The sequence below is a fragment of the Acomys minous genome (assembly GCF_964271855.1).
Source record: "Acomys minous genome assembly, chromosome: 9".
Classification (NCBI taxonomy): Eukaryota; Metazoa; Chordata; class Mammalia; order Rodentia; family Muridae; genus Acomys; species Acomys minous.
In genome coordinates this window covers 110,456,522-110,475,969 of record NC_140490.1, presented here as the reverse complement: position 1 = coordinate 110,475,969, position 19,448 = coordinate 110,456,522, and the positions used below count along the sequence as shown (strand labels likewise).

The 19,448-nt window shown below is 38.4% G+C and overlaps 1 protein-coding gene across 8 annotated transcripts in view; it reads left to right on the top strand.

Annotated features, from left to right (window-relative positions):
- The window catches only part of NAV3 (neuron navigator 3), a 718,489-nt gene that overhangs the window by 685,745 nt on the left and 13,296 nt on the right, over nt 1–19,448 (top strand). For all 8 annotated transcript variants that reach the window (XM_084796372.1, XM_084796369.1, XM_084796370.1 and 5 more), the window contains 7 exons: nt 783–936; nt 2,852–3,026; nt 6,735–6,832; nt 9,045–9,140; nt 9,955–10,123; nt 11,376–11,611; nt 18,197–18,351. In XM_084796372.1, the coding sequence (XP_084652498.1) occupies nt 783–936; nt 2,852–3,026; nt 6,735–6,832; nt 9,045–9,140; nt 9,955–10,123; nt 11,376–11,611; nt 18,197–18,351 (1,083 nt within the window). The remainder of the gene's footprint in view (nt 1–782; nt 937–2,851; nt 3,027–6,734; nt 6,833–9,044; nt 9,141–9,954; nt 10,124–11,375; nt 11,612–18,196; nt 18,352–19,448) is intronic.

Below are 19,448 nucleotides of genomic sequence, written 5' to 3'. Positions count from 1 at the left end.
ACCACTCACATAAGGAAAACATGGTGTGGTCCTTTTGTATCAACTCCCTAAGTCTTCAGATTTTAAGTGGAAATCTTACAAGTTGATATAAAGGAATCTTTTGATATACCGTATGTGACCTTCAGACAGCTACCAGCGAGGCTGCTGGCGTGGGTGGAAATCGGTGGCTTAGCTTCATTAGTTGTGATCTCCTAAGTCTTCAGAGTCCAACAGGAAGTTTATGTAACACTCATCCATTATTTAAATGTCCAAAACTAATCTCTGTAATTTATTTTCAACAATGTTTATATTGGACTTTCATCAAAACTGAATGACAGCATGGAGGCAAATAAGGTTATAGTGTGCACAGTTTTATAAAGGGGGAAAAAAATCAACATTCTGAGAATATAATGATTTGGCTTTTAAAAGGGAGACTTTCATGTTACAAATGGGAAGTTAAGCCCCTTGACAAATACACTATGAAATGTAGCGATGACTTTTATTTGTGTCAGCCACCAGGGAGTTCTGAGGACCGCTTTCCATCCCATAGCACCAGACTGTTTTTAAAGTTCATGAAACAGGACAAAGAGATGAAAAGAAAAAATAGCTGTTTTCAGTTTTGAACCTCTGGATGAGTGCTGGTAAAACCCTCTCTTTTTTTTTTCTGTAGGTTTTGCCAGCCACAAATAATTTCTGTACCTGGTGGATATCACTGAAGCCCGGCCTTTAAGAGAGCCATTCCTTTTCCTAATCCCCTGGCTTTTGCCCTGACCTCCTCCACTTTGTGTTTGGTTTTCCTTTAGCATCTGTGAGTGCACGGAAGCTGAGGCAGAGATCATCCTGCAGCTGAAGAGTGAGCTCAGAGAAAAGGAATTAAAATTAACAGATATAAGGCTGGAGGCCCTCAGCTCAGCTCATCATCTCGATCAGATCCGGGAAGCCATGAACCGGATGCAGGTCAGTGCCACAGCTGCTTCAAGGGACAAAATGGAGAGATGAAAGCAGTCTAACAAACAAACAAACAGAAAAAAAAAATCAAGCCTTTTCTCTTTTCATAGTCATCATAGTCATTAAATAACAAATTCTACTTTTAAAACCACTATGGAACCACACTCTATTTCCTTTTCAGTTGCATCTCAGCTGTTAAGTACTAAAAGGGAGATTTGCTGAAATCCAAGTTGGCAGTGGGAGGCCAAATGGGGCACTTATACTCAAGGACTATTCAAGATGCACATGCAAGTGAACGGATTCAGGCAGGGAGTCAAGTGTTAAGAAAGTACCATGATTTTTGCTTTCTTACTTTCCCACTAGTTAATTTTGTGTTGGCTCTTAAAAGACGTTCTTTTGCCCATTTTCTGTTGAAAAGCAAAGAAAGAAAGAAAGAAAGAAAGAAAGAAAGAAAGAAAGAAAGGAAAACCAGAGACGTTCATCACAGGCTTTGGGATACAGAGGCAGTAGCTATTCTGATGCTGGCTGTGGACGCAGAGCTTCTGACCTTTCAGAAGCATCTACAGTCTAAGTTCAGAAAGGGTCTGTGCTCTGACTCCTTCCATTTTATTACTGTAAAGCCATGATGACTCGGTTCCCCAGACTCTGGAAATAGGAAAAGCAAATGCTAAGCGGGTTTACCAACAGCTGTAGAGGTTAACAGAAAGGTTCCCAAGGTTTGTATGCCTGTAAGTGCCCTGTTCTGCAAAACAAAAACTCCCCCCTTTTGTGAGCTAGGATGCTGAAGACCTTTAAATCACTTTATAATTAAGCTCTCTTTGCTTGGTTTCTCTACTTTACATGAATTCACATAAGTATGACTGGCAATATTTTCCTGGGAAAGTCTAACATATTTTTGTTCTTTAAAAAATAAAATAAAAGCGAATTTCACTTCACACGCTCCAATCCCAGTCATCTCTCATCCTGCCAAAGGAGAAGTAGCGTTAGGGCTTGTGAGAAGGTTCAGCATTAAGACTGTTTTCTGGTCTTCCAGAGGACATGAGTTCCACAACCAGGACCCAAGAGTTGTGTCTCACAACTCCTGAAACTCTAATTCCGGTTGCAGGATCTGATGGCCTCTTTTGCATTCTGGAGTCATCACACTCAAGCACAAACCCACACACATACACACATAATTAAATTATCTTTAGAAACCAAAAGGGGGAATATTAGGACCTATTTCAGTTACATTCTTTAAGATTTAGCTTGTTTGTCTGCGTGAATGTATTTGCGCATGTGTGCACATCTGTGTGCATACAACTAAGCCAGCGATCAAATGTCCTGTATCACCCTGAGCTTCATGGGTAGCAGAGAAGCCAGCAAGGCACAGTGAGCCCCCTGCCTCCACCTCCACTCATGCCAAATGGGGGTTACATGCCAACTTACTCCATCTGTGCTAGAACCCAAACTATTCTTAATTGCTGAACCATCTCTTCAGCCCTTTTATTTTAATTAATTAATTAATTAATTAATTTTGCAGTACCAAAAATTGAATTTAGAACCTTACAAAGCAATCTCTCAGATATTAGGCTATATCCTTAACTTTAAAACTTACTAAAAATATATTTTAACAACATTATGGGGAACACAGAGCTTAGTATAAAATGCTTGCCTTGTACATGTCACGACCTGGTTTGATACCCAGTACCACAAATAATGACATTCATAATTGTGTCTGTACTGGAAAAATGGAATGACTCATGCATGTAAAGGAAGGGAAAGGGTTTTCTTTTCATCTTTGGGATGGAATCCAGCTTTCATAATTTATGTTTGTTGTACGTTTTACCGTAGTATTTAAGTAGCATTCAAATTAAGTCTGATATGAAATTTGTCCCATTTTTCTCAAATGCTTCTTTTTTTTAAACATTTTACATCTTCACCCCAGAACGAAATTGAAATATTGAAGGCTGAAAATGATCGTTTGAAGGCTGAGACCGGTAACACAGCTAAGCCTGCTAGGCCTCCATCTGAGTCCTCAAGCACAGCCTCTTCCTCTTCCTCTCGCCAGTCCTTAGGGCTTTCGCTCAACAACCTGAACATCACAGAGTCTGTTACCTCAGGTGAGTCAGTGCGTGAGCATGACCAGATCCAGGTCCACTTACACTTTACTCTTCTCAGAGATGCTTGGGACCACCCTGAGATCAGGAAACCTTTACCTGTCTTCAAAATCCTCACACCAATCCTCAGAAATAGCTAAAAAAAATTATCCCATAAAGCAATTTATTTTGTTTGTTTATTTAGTTCAATAGTTCTGGGGAGACAGGGGCTGGCCTGGTCCTCTCTTCACAGGCCACTTGGCCTTGGATACACAGAGCTCCAGCTGCCTCTAACGTCCAAGTCCTGGAACTTTATTTTGGTAAATTTACAAGTACATTCTCTAATACAAAATCTGAGAGATACAATTTTCTTATCAGTTTTCAAAAAAAAAAAGCATGGTGAAGTACTTCTATGGTTATGAATAGGATGAATAGGAATAAATATTCTCTGTGGTGCTCAGTGCTTGTGAAGGTAACAATAAGTCCATGCTGGGGAAGAGAGTTTTCATTGTCCAGAGCCAACTTCTAAATTTGACTGCGCTGTCCTTGGTGATGTTGGCTTCTGTATCACCCTTTCTGTAGCTCTATTAAATTTTCAACAAAGGGAAAGAACATGCTGGACTCTCTTATTGTATTCAGCATACGAGTGATAGGACAAGGGTACAGTTCTGATTTAATTTCAAATAGAATCATATGACATAATTTCATCTTCATATCTGATGCAAAATTCAGTTATCAGGTATAACTCTTCCTGTGACATTCAATATTGGACGTAGAATTTCCTTTATGAATTGTTTACATGGGAATCTGTGGTAATTGCATGGCACAACCACCAGATGACACTGGAAACCAATGAGATACATGTTCCTTGGTAACTACACAGTGTCATAGAATCAAGATACTGAACTGGTTCTTCTAAATTGTACCAGGATGTACAAGATCTGAGGATGAGAAGAAGAAATATAAAGAAATGATATTAAATGCTGAAACTCATTGTAGTTTTATTAAATAACGTCTTTAAAGAAAGTCGGGATATTTAAATTTCTACTTTGATGGCCTTTCATAATATAAAAGAAATACTATAAAAATACTTTCTTTCATTTATATATCCAGAAAAACAGTAAACACTTCTAATAAGTCAGGCAAACAAGCTTTATAAGCAGTTGGTACTGTAGCTTAGTGTTCCACTAAACAATTACAAATAATTCATTATATTCATCTGGGGATTGTTACCTCAGGTGATATGGAAAGACCCAGAGTGAGACAATCCAAGAGCAGGATTTTAATATTGTGCATACAGAGAAAGAAGAAATGTTTTAGACAGCAAAACTTATGAGCCATGTAAAATAGGTGTTTTGTTTTGTTTAAAAAAAATTCTCTTTCAATAGTCCTCCAAAGTAGGCTGTTTCCACTCCATTTTACACTGGAGTAAACCAAATCTTAGGAAAATGGCAGAGGTCATAGTTGTCAAGACAACATACTCAACAAGTAGAAGTAGTATTTAAGCTCAGATCTAGATGAGGCACTGACTGAGGTATTGACGTAATTTTCCTTTAATTATCTATCTATGTAAAGGCCAAAGACTCCGTGTTGTCAAGAGAAATGTTGAGTGTTAAGCTTAGATTTAAGAGCTAACATAACATGAAGTGAACATAGACATGTGAGACCAGCAATCAAGCTCTACCTATTTTGTAAGACAACTACCTTTCAGCATCACTGCAGAGGACTCCCTGACCTCCCTCCCGTTGGTCTCTATTTTTCCTCTGTCAGGAGCATGTTCCTAGAACTTCCGGAAATGTTTTGTCTTTAGTGGGTGTGGCTTTAGGCACAGGCTTTTCTGTAGTATCCCAGTAGCCCAAAAGTGGTAACTTGAACTGACTATGTGGCTAAGGTTGGTCTTGCCTTCCCAGTCCTCCTGCCCTCTTCCTCAAAAGTGCTGGGACTACAAGCGTGTGCCACTATGCCAAACTCATACCCAGGTCTTAAAAGTTCGCACAGCTCTTTTCACTTGCCTTTGTTGTTGTTTTCATTGTTGACTGAATCAATTTTTTTTTTCTGGTTTTTTGCTTGCCTAGAACTTCTCAGCCTTTCTAACCCTACCTCCTGAAGGAAGTCCTTTCTTTTTAGGACTTTGTCCAATCAGTTCCTATCTGTTTCACTGCCCTGTTTTTTTTCCAGCACATTCTGAAAACACTTTGTTAAGAACATGCATCCAGAGAAGCAAGAAGTTTAGTTTTTCCAACTTTGATGTGCATCTCAGTGTCCTGATGACTTTATTTTTATGCTTACTAAGTATTAACTGGATATTTATGGATATTTATGAGTGAGTGAGCAAGAGACTGAAGAGAAAGCTTGGTTATGAATTATAAGAAGTTGAAATATGGACAACCAATGGTGTGCTGCTCTAAACTTCCAAAATTTGGAACAAGAATTGAAATAATTTTTAAGAAATAATTTTCTTAAGCTAGTATTTGTATATCTCAATAGGATAAGTTTTATAATTCAATATATATATTCCTTAGGGTGGAAAGCATTTCTGTTTCTTCAAATGTCAATCACTTTTATCCTTTGAGAATTTCATCCTTATTGCAGCCATTTTAAAATACATCATAAAAAAATACATCATAGATTGTTTTGTTTTTGTTTTGCTAGAGAATGACTAGAAATAATTCTACAAAATTTTGTTTTTGAAGAGAATAGGCAAATAGGAAAAAGACTATGACAGTATCATCCAGGAAAATAGTTAAATTCTAGTAAAGATTGTTTTTAAAGGCTTAAAATTTTTCAGTAAAGGGGCGGGAGGGCCAGGATTGAGCTCCATGAGAGAGAATTGCTTAGAATGCATAAGTCCCTAAATTCAACCTATATTCAACAACAACAACAATGATAACAATAACAATAATTATTAATAATTATAAGTAATAATAAAACAACTTTGAATAAAAATTTTATGTACTATATCTCTAAAATTTGGTTTTAATTATATTATCTTAATAATAATAATATTATCTTTAATTATTTTTTTAAAGGTAATTTTTGTCCCTTCCTTTACTTCTATTGATATAATAGAAGCCATTCTGGGAAGGAATGGTAGCTCACACCTGTGTTCCCAGGACCCAGGAGTCAAGGATTGCTATGAGTTTCAGGCTAGACTGTGAGACAGCAAGACTCTGTCTCAAAGAAACAAAAATAGAAGCATCCTGTTTTTAGGAGTCATCTTAATACATTGTTTTGGTAATGATAATAGTCACAGTGTTTATCTGTATGAAATTAACATTGGGTCAGAAACGTGCATCCTTTAGCACACAACTAAATTATCTTTATCCACAGAATACTATCTTCATATTAGGCATGACTTAATAATCTCATCATTGCTGAAGGAAAAAATATATGTGGGATGTTTTCCATACCAATTCCCCAAATTGGACATTTATCTGCTATGACATATTTTGAAATTTAATATTTAATCTCATTTAAAAGTCTGTTTTTACAAATGCTACCAAGATTTAGCATACTTTAGTAACTATTAGAATATTTCTAATATTTTTATATTGAAATATTAATATTGAAATATTAGTCCTCTTGAGGGCTGAGGATTTTCTAACCAGTTAGGCTAGCATGGGAAATAGGTACCACTAGCAGCATTTACACTGAATGAGGGAGAAAAGATGGGCAGGTAGCAACTCAGCTTATGGTACTTCTTAGTGATTGTGTTTCCTTTTAATTTTGTAGATATTTTGCTAGATGACACTGGTGATGCGACTGGACATAAGGATGGCCGCAGTGTGAAAATTATAGTCTCCGTAAGCAAGGGCTATGGTCGAGCCAAGGTATTGCACTAATCTGATATTATCTATAAGCCACCAATGAGAATTCTTATGAATTTAAATGTGTTGTGAATCTGAGGGTTTCTTCTTGTAGATATCCTACTTTTCTTTTTTTTTTTTTTTTTTTTTGCAATGGTGCCAGCTGAGTGTGTTATATAAGATGAAAGGATAGAGACAGTAAAGAAAGGACATCTCTGTGCACAGGTCACCAAAGCTGCTGTGTGATCATTGTACAAACAGGAAGCTGTAAGATAATCACTAGTCTAGATGCCGTAGAGATGGTCTCCTGACATCAATATTGCAAAGCCCGATAAGGACACTTCTTCATGCCCTTTTTAAACATACTCCAACCTAATCAGGCAACAACTTAGCACCTGTATTCAAGTATTTTATTCAAATTGATGCTATTTGACTCTGTGTGCTAAAACACAATGGGATGTTTAATTGAATTGTTACTCAGTAGCCCAAAATACATACTTGTATTTTTAATCTGAAATAGTAAAATATTTCAAAGGTTAAAAATAATTAGAGTACTTGAGTTTTACAAATGAAGCACTGCTTATGACAATGTTGCAAGTAGTCGAGGATCTTAACCTGAGCTGCAGACTTGGGTCCACTTTTCCCAAGTGGGCATTTATGTCTAACGGTCTCAGTGAAACCTAAACTGCTTCTAATTGAAAAGCAGCTGGATCTAAAGCCGAGTTCAGCACCCGTATTCACGTATTCACTGCACTATAAACATACTAGACAGAAAGTTCTCCCACCTAGAATAACCCAAATAACAATGTGTTCCAACGTCTTTTCCCAGTGCAGCCCATGAGAGTTTCCTTGGCATGTGAGGACTGCCACCATAAAGGGACAGGGGGGTGGTGGGTTTAGAAGTCCTTTTCTACCAGTTCTAGAGGCAGACAATCCAAGATAGACAGTTTGGGTATCGGTGTGGGCACTGTGGGATGCGCATAGTCAACTTCGTCCTTGAGTCACATGGTGCCTTTCCTCAGCATCTCTGGAATGAATAGAGAGGCTATGTCAAAGACGCCAATCTTATCCTGATGTCCTCACTCTCGTGGTCTGCAGCAGCCCTAGATGTTGCTTAGTGTCGCTATCCTGGAGATAAGGAATTCAGGAGATTAATTTGGGGAACATAAATATTTAGCCTCTGACAGTACTAAAACTTAGCTCAGCATTTTTTAAAAAGATGTTGACTTCTAACTCAGATGATATCTCGCTAAAATGGCGATGATCACTTACACTTCCTGTGTTAAATATTACAGCTAAAGAGACCGAAGGTTGGAGTCGGCTGTGCGAGTTATCTCTGATCCCATTATTAGTGAAGTGGTAGATGCTATGTGTTGTAGAATTCATGTGTTCTAAATGCTTGGCTCAATGATTATTTTACTATGTGTTAATGCCCACTAGACTATTGAAACCAGGATTCTAATGTATTTATTAATTCTACCCACTGGTATCATAATTATTATTTCCAACAGAAAAAGATACTCCAATGTAACTACAGGTGACAAAATCTTTGCATTTCTCTTATTACCAGAAAAAGAATTCAGTAATCCACTGTATTAATAACTTAGATAAGAGACTGTCATTTCTACTATTCAAGTATGCTCCACAATGAGTCCCATAAGTTTCTCTTGTGGGTTCTTAGAAAATCTCTGATAAATTCAAAATCACACCTGTTTTTTCAATAGGTAAATATCACAGTAGCATGGGTTATCCAGTTATTAATGATGCATTGTTTTTTTTTTAAATCCAGTTGAAACTGAAAACACTGTGTGCTTAGTTTTTAAAAGATAAAAAAAATAAAATAATAATAGGAAATTCTAGACTTATTTGACAAGATCCATTTTCTCTCCTATTTCTTCCTTCTGCACAGACTCTCATAGGAAGAGTGAGTGAGCCAAGTGCATCACTATGACAAACACTCCTCTCTGATGCTTGTCCCGTTCTCTTTCTTCTGAACAGCTTACACACCAGTTTCCCTTTGCCTACTGTGTCATCCAAGCTCTTTCCTTTCTGTTGTTTTCCTCACTATTATTTTATTCACTTGGTTGACTAACTCACTAGGATATATTTTATTTTATATAACCCACCGTGTTCAATATTAATTAAATAGCAGCTACATTAATACATTTTTTATGGAAAGTACAGTTGATGGAGTCCTAACACTGTTGGGTCTTACCTCCTTTTTGTTTTCATTAAGGACCAGAAGTCTCAGGCATATTTGATAGGATCCATTGGTGTTAGTGGAAAAACCAAATGGGATGTCTTAGATGGTGTTATTAGGCGTCTCTTTAAGGTAAGTTTTTGAAAACAGCCTTATATCACTTTTCACATTTTTCTCCTCTTAGTGTTTTACTTAACTTTCATAGCTTAAATGTATCTGATTCCCCTCACCCCATCTCAATATAGAAAGATTTCTGTCCTTGTACTGTTTAATATAACACTTCTTATATAGTCCATCCATTTTTAAAAATATGTTTTGGCTTTTTTTTGTTTGTTTGTTTGTTTGTTTGTTTTTGAGACAGGGTTCTCTGTGAAGCCTTGGCTGTCCTAAACTAACTTTGTAGAGGAGGCTGGCTTTGAACTTGCAGAGATCCACCTGTCTCTGCCTCTCTGAGTACTGGGATTATAGCTGTGCACCACTGTGTCCACATTTTAAAAATGTATTTGTTTTATGAGTATGAGTGCTCTGCACATAAGTGTGTGTGCCATATCTATGCCTGATGGCCAAAAAATGACCCAGATCCCCTGGGCCTGGAGTTACAGATGGTTCTTAGCTGCTATTTGGGTGCTGGGAGTGAACTCAGGTCTTCTGGAAGAATAGCAAGTGTTCTTAACAACGGAGCCATCTTTCCATCCAAAAAGCCTACAGCACTGGCTATGCCAAGTGGTTTCCCATCTAAGTACTAAACAGGCCCAACCCCTATCAGCTTCTGAGATTAAAAAAAATGGGTATATCCAGGGTGGTATGACAATAGACAAAACTGTGAATCAAAGTACTTGACAAGCAGCTTTACATCCTTATGAAATTGTATTTGTTCCAGATGAGTTGAAGCTCTGTTTTGAAATGTATTTATTTATTTTCTGTATGTGTATATGGACTGTTTTAGGAATATGTGTTCCGAATTGATACATCCTCTAGTCTTGGTCTGAGCTCTGACTGTATTGCTAGCTACTGTATAGGAGATTTAATTCGATCCCATAACCTAGAAGTGCCTGAGCTGCTGCCTTGTGGATACTTGGTTGGCGATAATGATGTCATCACTGTGAACCTGAAAGGTAAAAAGAAAAGCTCACCTTTTACCTACACCACTTTGCTTTTTGTTTTGTTTTGTTTTGTTTTTGTTCTGCTTTGCCATTTGCAGTTTGTTAAAGTTTGCATACATTGTAAATTATATTAAGCTCTGTCATAGTTTTGGTGTGAAATGGATTCATCGGTTTGTTTAGAAATCTAAATTACTACCCAACCCATTAAAATCCCAAGAAACTAATTTTTCTGTTCTGTAAGGTTGTTCTGAAGAGTTGCCAAGACTTGTACAAGAAAGTGAACTTGGGGATTTCAGCGTTTTGACTTTTTTCTGTCTCACCCTTATGGGAAGAGCTTCCCATGAAAATTATTGTGTTTCCAAGAATAATATATTCACTACTACATTTTGGAGATAAAAATATGTGTATTAAATAAACATCCACAAAGCTGTAGAGAATGAAACTTAAGAGGCAGGGCTAGCTAATGCATGCTGTTTCCTGGGCTTGGGCTGTTATGACAGGTTATAGCTAAGGTAACACCAGACACAGGCTTGCCTCTCTAGTTCCTTGTGTGCGTATGTTCAAGACTAAGAAGGTATCTACATAAACTGTGGGTTAATAGAGGGATTCATCAACATTTCATTTTATAATTAAAGTAATTGGGCTAGTAAAAGGAAATAACGTTGCTTTCCTTTTAATCCTTTGCCAAACACTGCAATTTGTATTGTTTCAAAAGCCTAAATGGCTATAAGGCTATGGTGCTTTTATGAGTGACAGGAGGTAATAAGGAAGGGGGGCATGTGTTGTCCTCTAGTTTGAGATAGGGTATCAGTAGGTAGTCACAGCTGGCCTTGAACTCATATTGTCTTTTACTAAGCCTGGCTTAGTCCTCATGAAGCCATATCCCTGTCTTGCTTATACAGAACCTTACATATCTCTCTTTCTTCTCTCACACTGTAAATACACCTCTAAGAGAAATGAGAACATTTGTTTATTTTAATGAATTTGAATTTATGTCTATCTTTCTATAAGCAATAGTGGAAAGCAAGCAGCTGGCGGTGGAGGGGAGCCTGAGAAGGAAGCATTGGATCTTCACTCGACCACATTATCAATATGTTCTCTGTTTAAATGACAACTGATGCATGCAAGTTAGAAATAGCTAGAAAGTTATTTTGTATGAGCTGCATTCTAATGGCAAACAAGACTTTATTTTGGCTTACTAATATATTTCTAATTCTACCATAACCAATAATGTTTATTTTTTTCCCTTTGTTTTTTCCTTCAGGGGTAGAAGAAAATAGTTTGGACAGTTTTGTTTTTGATACACTGATTCCTAAGCCAATTACCCAAAGGTACTTTAACTTGCTGATGGAGCACCACAGAATTATACTCTCAGGACCGAGTGGTACTGGAAAGACCTATTTAGCAAACAAACTTGCTGAATATGTCATAACGAAGTCTGGGAGGAAAAAAACAGAGGATGCAATTGCTACTTTCAATGTGGACCACAAGTCAAGTAAGGTGAGTCACAGAATACTAAGAAAACAACTTTTATCCAGAAGCATCTTCAGCAATCAAGGTTTAAAATTTTGTGTGACTTCCATTTCACACATGGGGGGAAAAAGTCAGTATCATCCACTAAAATTATAATCTAGTGGAGGAACGAACATTGCTTTAACTAATGTACATAGGACTGCTATTTTTAATAACAGTCACTTACCATGTACTTGGGGTTATATGGAAGAAGTTGTCAGAACCTTGGCTGGTGACTTCCCTTAGACATGCATGGACAAAGTGTTGGATGAGAACGGCAGTTATTTTTCATGGTGCTATGGAAACAAGAGGGTTAAGTGACTCCTCGGGATGAGCCAGGCTGCATATAAAGACAATATTTGGTTTAAGCATCAATAAATGAACAGAGATTAACTGGGACATTTCTGGAATAGGGATTGATTTGGAAATAACTTTGATCATTGCAGAAACACTAGTAAGGCAGCAATTTGCTTATATTATGTCTCTAGAGAAATTGTGCCTGAGAAATGTGAGGAAGCGAAGAATGTTTCAGTGGATTATGGTTCTAAGATGCCACAGTCATCCAACCAGTCTCTGTTATTACATTGTCACACGAGGCTATAAAACCTCATTGGCACTTCCTGCTATACTTAGTAAAATAAAGAATGCTAAAATGGGAATTATGTGATGGCTAACATGTGCACAGCAGTGCACTAGTTTTACCAGTTCTGCTGGTTACACTCTCAGCTGCTGCTACCTGAGTGCTCTTGGGAAAGCGCAATTGTCATTGGCACTGCCTTGATGCAGTCCCAATAAGAGAGGCTCATAGCACAGTTTTCAAAATGGCCTCACTGGACAGTGTAAACTCATCAAGCCTTTTGGTGTGTTAGTCTATTTCTTGTCACTACAATAACGGACCTGAGATAAACTCAGAAAGAGGGAGGGGAGAGAACATTTGTTCTGCCTCACCTTTGCTGAGAGTTCATCAGCTGGGCCCTCTGTTGAACCTGGGAATGTAAACTGTGAGGGACATGAGAGGACATGGTGAGGAGGACATGACGGTCTCACGATAGCCACATATCAGAGAGAAAGGGAGGGAATTTGTCTGAATTATGGGTACACGCTTTAAAGATATGCCCCAGGGATGACCCCCTCCTTCAGCCCTTCTCTTTGCATAGAGCGTCCAGTATCAACCCTGCATTAGATTAATCAATTGATGATATTATTGGCCACTTGGTACAGTCAGTTCCCCAAAGCCTGCCTCCTAGCAAGTAACTACAGTGCACAAAGCCTTTGAGGAGACATAAGAAAATCCTTATCTGGGATTTGCAAACTTGCAAGAGGTACTGTTATTCCAAAAACCTACTTGATTCTTCAAATGAACCAAATGCGTAACTAAGTGAACAGAGCTCCATCCAAGTAGGGCAAATCATTACGTATGCGGGATTAGGGGATATTACTGATTCCCTTTGTACCTTCATTTTGTTTTCTCAACTTTAAAATGAAGGAAATTTTAGAGTTGTGTTAAGGACTCAAAGAAAAGTGCATTCTTTTGTTTTGGCGGTATGTGGATATATAGAAAGAGACAGATAAACTATCAAAAAGGTAGCACACGCTCCTAAAGTATATTTATTAATTATAGCCTTTGGTTTCCAATGCAGATTTCTTGCACAAGTACACACTTACTCTTCCCCAACACAATATACCTTGCTTCAAAATTATTCCCAAACAGTAATATGCATAAAGTACAGTGGTGCTAAGTAGCTTTTAAAGTATGGATATTTATTTGGAATTCAGCATTATTCAAATTGTTGTTATGTCACTTTTTGTCTTCTATACTGAAGAATGACATAAAGCCCAAGGTCAAAAACTTGACTCCTCGCTAAGCTGAATGTGAGGGAGATGGATGCTCCTTTGCTCCTATCTGCATATGTACTATCTCCTGTGATCCTGTTTCTTTGTATCGTCACATGAAAGCCTTATAGTCACTGTACTCTCCTTTCCAGCCAAAAGATAAATGAACTCTGAGGTCTCTTGGCCAGACCCTATGTCCTCCTTGGCTTTTCCTTAATGTTGACATGCCAGAGCTCCACAAGTTCTTTGTTTTGAAAAATAAAACAAAGGAAAAATGGATTAGAAAATAAGTAAAAAGGATTTAGACAAGGAGACCAAGGCATTTTGATAAAGTGAAGGATCATTTTGTATATGACCATTTGCATATGAATTAAATATAGGCACTCTAAATGGGATGCAGTTTGAGAACGTAAACTATAATAGGTCAATTACTATAACAAAATAATTTCTTATATATATATATGTGTGTGTGTGTGTGTGTGTGTGTGTGTACATATGTGTGGAGTAGGCATGTGTGTGTATATTCCTTTTTACTTCATTTTTAAAAATCGTTATTACTTGAAGAAAATCTTAATACTGGTCATTAACTTGTTTCTAATGATACATTTTAATACTTTTTTGCTCTTTCAGATGAGCAAAGACACTATTATTATATCAGTTTATATTTTGTTCCAGCTAAGTGGTCAGGGGTGGGAGTCTTGAGGGCATTTAAAGTAAAGCATGAAACCAGAAAGCCGTGATGGGAAGAAACTGTTGAACAAATAATATAGTACTGATCAAGAAAACACAAACTGCAAAAGAAAGGTGTTGATTTTTCTCCCTTAGTTTGTTATGTATGGACGAGCTGCCATTCGGGCTGTGTGCAGAATTACTGCTAGAGAATACGGCTTTTTAGTTTCAAATTAGCAGAGAATCCTCACAGCTTTTATTTTGGGAAGAAGTTCTGCAGGGAGAGGGTGTAAGTGAAATAATAATATAAGTGAAGAAGGAATGACAAGTTAAGATCGTGCTAGGAGTAGCATGAGAAATACAGATTCTCAAAAATGCTAATGAGGCATGAAATAATACGTCTTTTGCAAAAAGAAGAAGAAGAACACTATAATTGCTGCTTTGTTTTATGCTCTGCCATTGGAAAACAGAGGAGACACGGCCAGCAATCACTTACTAAAAAAATTTTTTTAAAAAAGCAAATCAAACAATAAACCATCAAAGGGAAAAAGAAAAGTGTCTCCTCGTGGTTCTGGTACCTCCTCATTTTACATTCTGTTCCTCTTCCCACCCTTCACGCTGCCAGCTGGAATATTGTGACTGAGAGCAGAGCACACAAACAATTACACTTTGTGACATTTTATAACAGGCTCAGAAGGATGGAAATGGATTTAGTAAAGAGTCTGTGGCCAGCTGAAGCCACTTGGAATGTTAGGTAGAAGAAGATCAGAAAACTGGCCTTGGCAGACTCGTTTGTAATGTGTCTAGAGTCAAAACCCAAGGATGTGATGTCCATGTAACAGCAGTGCTGTCCATGGTCTGGACATGGATTCATCTCACTGCCAGGTCCATCTGGCATCCAGAGCTGTTCTATTTTACCTGACTTGATAAGGATGGCAAATGCTTCATGTGAGTATGTCAGTCTCTCCACCTAAGATTTTTAATCCATAAGCTGGACTGAGAAACACAAAGTGCTTTCCAACGGGTTGTTAAAAAAATATCTATATGCTCTGGGCACTTCTGGTGCATGTAAGGCATAGGCAGGTGGATCTCTGTGAGTTCAAGGTCAGCAGGGTCTACAGAGCAAGTTTCAGGACAGCCAGGGCTACCCAGAGAAACCCTGTCTCAAGAAACCAAAACCAAAACCAAACCAAACCAAAATGTCTATTTGCACAGATGAGTGGCCTATGGCTTTAACACTACTCTCTCTCTCTCTCTCTCTCTCTCTCTCTCTCTCTCTCTCTCTCTCTCTCTCTCTCTCCCACTCTCTCTCCTCCCCTGCTCTCGTTTGGATGATTCTATGATTCTAGTGGCTTCTGTGTGTTGACCTGAATAATAAACATGAGTTGAGCATTATTAGCCACACCCACTCACTCTCTGCAGTGTCAAAGCTCTTTCAAGCAACGAGTTGGTTCCAGTTTATCTGATCAAATTATGTGTAGAAGTGACAGCTGTGGCCCTGGAAGGTATCAGAGGGCCATGCTTTTTCATCCTCCTCTCCCACAACCGTCTTCCTGCCCTCTAGAGCTCCACAATTGTTTTCTAATTGCTTGACTCAAAGTTCCCCTGAAATTCCTCTTCACTCTTTTGTCAGCTCTATCCATTGACATCATAGAAAATAGAAAATATCTTCATAATTAAAATCTGGCTCAATTAGAACCCTCCAGTGTTTTCTGTTGCTTTCTGCACCCAAGCTAAAATAGCACACCTTTCCTGTTCAGAACGACAGGATTCAACAGTCTCAGTATTCTCCTGGCTCATCTCTTTTTTTTCTTGGGCGATGTGCTTTGAGCCCTACAAAATCCTGGTTTTCCTTCATTTCCATCTCATGAGCATTACGTGTCTATGTGGTCAGCAGGAGATGCTGAGTGATCTTGACTATCGTTTCGGGTTGTAAGCTTCTTCTTAGGTTATTTGCCTCTATTTTTCTTTCACAAAGCTCACTCTTTGCGTTTCTCTTTGTGGACGTCATATTTTCATATTCTGACTCTGCCCTTTCCTGCCTTCCTATATGAAAAGCTCTTCTCCCCTGTTTAAACATCAAAATATTCACTAACCACAAAAATACCATTATTGTGGCAAGTACTTCTGCTACTTAAAGTCCCATGAGTAATATTTACATGTGGTAAAAACAAAATATATGAAAATAATGTAATTTTATTCTTAATTATACTTACATATATTTTGCCTAACCTCTTGTTAGATAGGAAGTTTCTTGGGTGCTTTTATTATTATTAACCATTATACGTTTCTATTGATAAATTGCTCCTGCCTACTGACAAGAGACAAGCGAACAAAAGCAGCAATGGTCCATAGGTCCATACTTTTCTATGTGATACATTTCAATTCTGTTTTCATGAATCCAGTGGCTTCTTTTCTTTCCCTTCCATGTCGCATGCTACAACCATGCCCTGTGTCCCCATTACAACAGCATCCTTATTATTTCCCAAATAGATCTTTCAGTTTCACTTTCTAACTCTTATTTTTCATTCTTTATATTTTATACATTTTCCCTCTTTATATTTTACACGTTTTCCCTCACTGTATTCTGTTGTTTAAACCTATGGCAGACTTCTTTCACTTCCCTTTCTGTGTGCTTGTGTGATGTTCTTACTGCTCTGGTTGTCTGCTAGCCTACTAGGATGTTCTTGGGACAAAGAAACTGGCTCTTTGACCCCTCAGTACCAGTGCACCTGCCACTGAGTAAATTCTTGATCAAGGTATGTTGAAACAATGAATAACTTCACACTTGCCAGTTGGAGTTTTACCTGTAATTCAAGATTCATCTCAAAGGCCTCCTCCCTACGAGCCCATCAGAAAAGTTGAATGACTGTTACTCACTGCATCTGCCATGCCCTGGCACTGCTTTATCCAGGCTGATGCTGGTTCCCTGCCTTAACTTCAGAGACAGGGTGAGGAAGCATCCAGTGTGTGTAGTGCATCTGTCTACCTGACTGCCAGAAATTGGGATCGTGGAACTGTTTGAACCCTGAGCAAGATTTACAAATTGAAAATGGCATTATAAATATGCAAATAGTATGGAAATGTTCTTACTGATTAGGATAATTCTAAGCAAACCTAATTTTGCTCCTGACCTACCCATCTGTGAGATCTGTCAATCAGAGGACTGGTTATCATATTTAGGTTCAAAGTTATTAGTCAAGAAAAAGATGCAAGAAAAATAAAAGGAAGCTCAAGAAATGCCACATGCTGATGGCAAATGCTCCTGTGAAATATAAGAAACGCTTTCTCAGCTTAAAATTGTAGCAGTCACCTGCAGGTTATAAATACTCAAGTCTCTGCTTTTTTTTTTTTTATCTGAGTTCTGGGGCTATACTGTTAAATACAACGCACCTAGCTAACTCGAGACAAAATGTCGAAAGTGTATTAGCAACCTAAAAAGTGTCATGTTGGTTTTAGTCTTTGTTTGAAATAACTCTGGTAACAATCTACATTATTGAACTATCAAGACCAACAAGACATCCTCATAGCTTAGCATGAGAGTTCCTATCTAGAACTCACCTATCTCGCCCTCTGAGAAGGAACCATCAAAATACAGCTGTGATTGTGGTTTGAGACAGCCTGTGGAAATAGTCAGCCTGCCTCCCTTCCTAACCCTCTTTTCTTTAAAAAATGTGAACATTGGGGAGGCCTGGTGGCACTCAGAGGAAGGACAGCAGGCTACCAAGAAGAGACTTGATACCCTATGAGCATATACAGGGGGAGCAAATCCCCCTCAGGAACAGTCATAGGGGAGGGGAATAAGGGGAAAATGGGGGGGGGGAGGAATGGGAGGATACAAGGGATGGGATAACCATTGAGATGTAATGTGAATAAATTAATAAAATATATTTTAAAATGTGAACGTCTCGTTTTTAAACGTGCTTTGTGCACCGCTTCCACAAAGCTTTGTTATGAGTGTTAACGAAAAGAACCTGAATGGAGGACACAGTGTGCTGTTCCGAAAACTGGGACCAGCTTGCCCGTGCCGGAGACTCGTCTCTGATGCATGTGTCCCCCTCTCTCCTTAAGGAATTGCAGCAGTATCTCGCCAACCTGGCTGAGCAGTGCAGTGCTGACAATAACGGCGTCGAGCTCCCCGTGGTCATCATTCTGGATAATCTTCACCACGTGGGCTCCCTGAGCGACATCTTCAATGGTTTCCTCAACTGTAAATATAGCAAATGGTGAGCTCATAAAATAACTGCAATAATCGGCTATAGAAACAGGGATGCCAGTTACTCCTTTGTACTCTTTTTATGTTTTAAGACTTACAGTGGATACCATTGGTGGAAGAACTTCTCATAATATCCATATCTCCACGGAATCTGTGTGTGTGTGTGTGTGTGTGTGTGTGTGTGTGTGTGTGTGTGTGTGTACACACACGCTTTAGAATATATATTTATCCATAGCTGTGTCCCCAGGAGGTTTCTGAGCTTTGTTTGTTGGCTTTGTTCTGTTGCTTGTTTTTGTTTTGAGATAGGATTTCATCATGTTAGCCAAGTTGGCCTCTAGTCCACAGTGACTCCCCTGCCTCTACCTCCCCGTGCCACTGCACCTGGTCTTCAGGAACGTCTATGAAAGCACTATATCTTATATGGTGCTGTTAGTTTCCGTCGACACACAAGAAGTCGAGAATGGCAGTGGGGACGATGGAATGGTGGGATGCTTTGAGACTTGATACCCTATGAGCATATACAGGGGGAGGAAGTCCCCCTCAGGAACAGTCATAGGGGAGGGGACTAAGGGGAAAATGGGAGGGAGGGAAGAATGGGAGGATACAGGGGATGGGATAACCATTGAGATGTAACAAGAATAAATTAATAAAAAATAAAAAATAAATAAAGATAATAACTTGAAGGAGAGTTTAAAGCTCTCTGCTTTTTTTTGGTCCCTACCAAAATAACACTTCAACTTTTCTCTAGAAATGAAGTTAATTCACTCCCATACAGCTTCCTCTTCCAATAATATAATGCTGTATTATCTAAAGCGAAGGGACAGGTTACATCAAGGCATGAAACAGTGTGAAAACCCACACGTTCGTTGGAGCATGGTCTCTGGAGAAAAACATATGGAACACAAGAATATAAATGACATTAACCTTAATTAGTAGTGGTATTCTAAATAATCGATCTTTGCTAGTGACAAGCTACTAGAAATTGACCAGCCTAAAGTAAAGGTTAAAGGAAAAATCAAATCAGCATGTTATTAGGAACCCTTAAGGAGCCTGGAGAGATGCTATGAGCACTTATTTTTCTTACAGAAGACCTGGGTTTCATTCCTA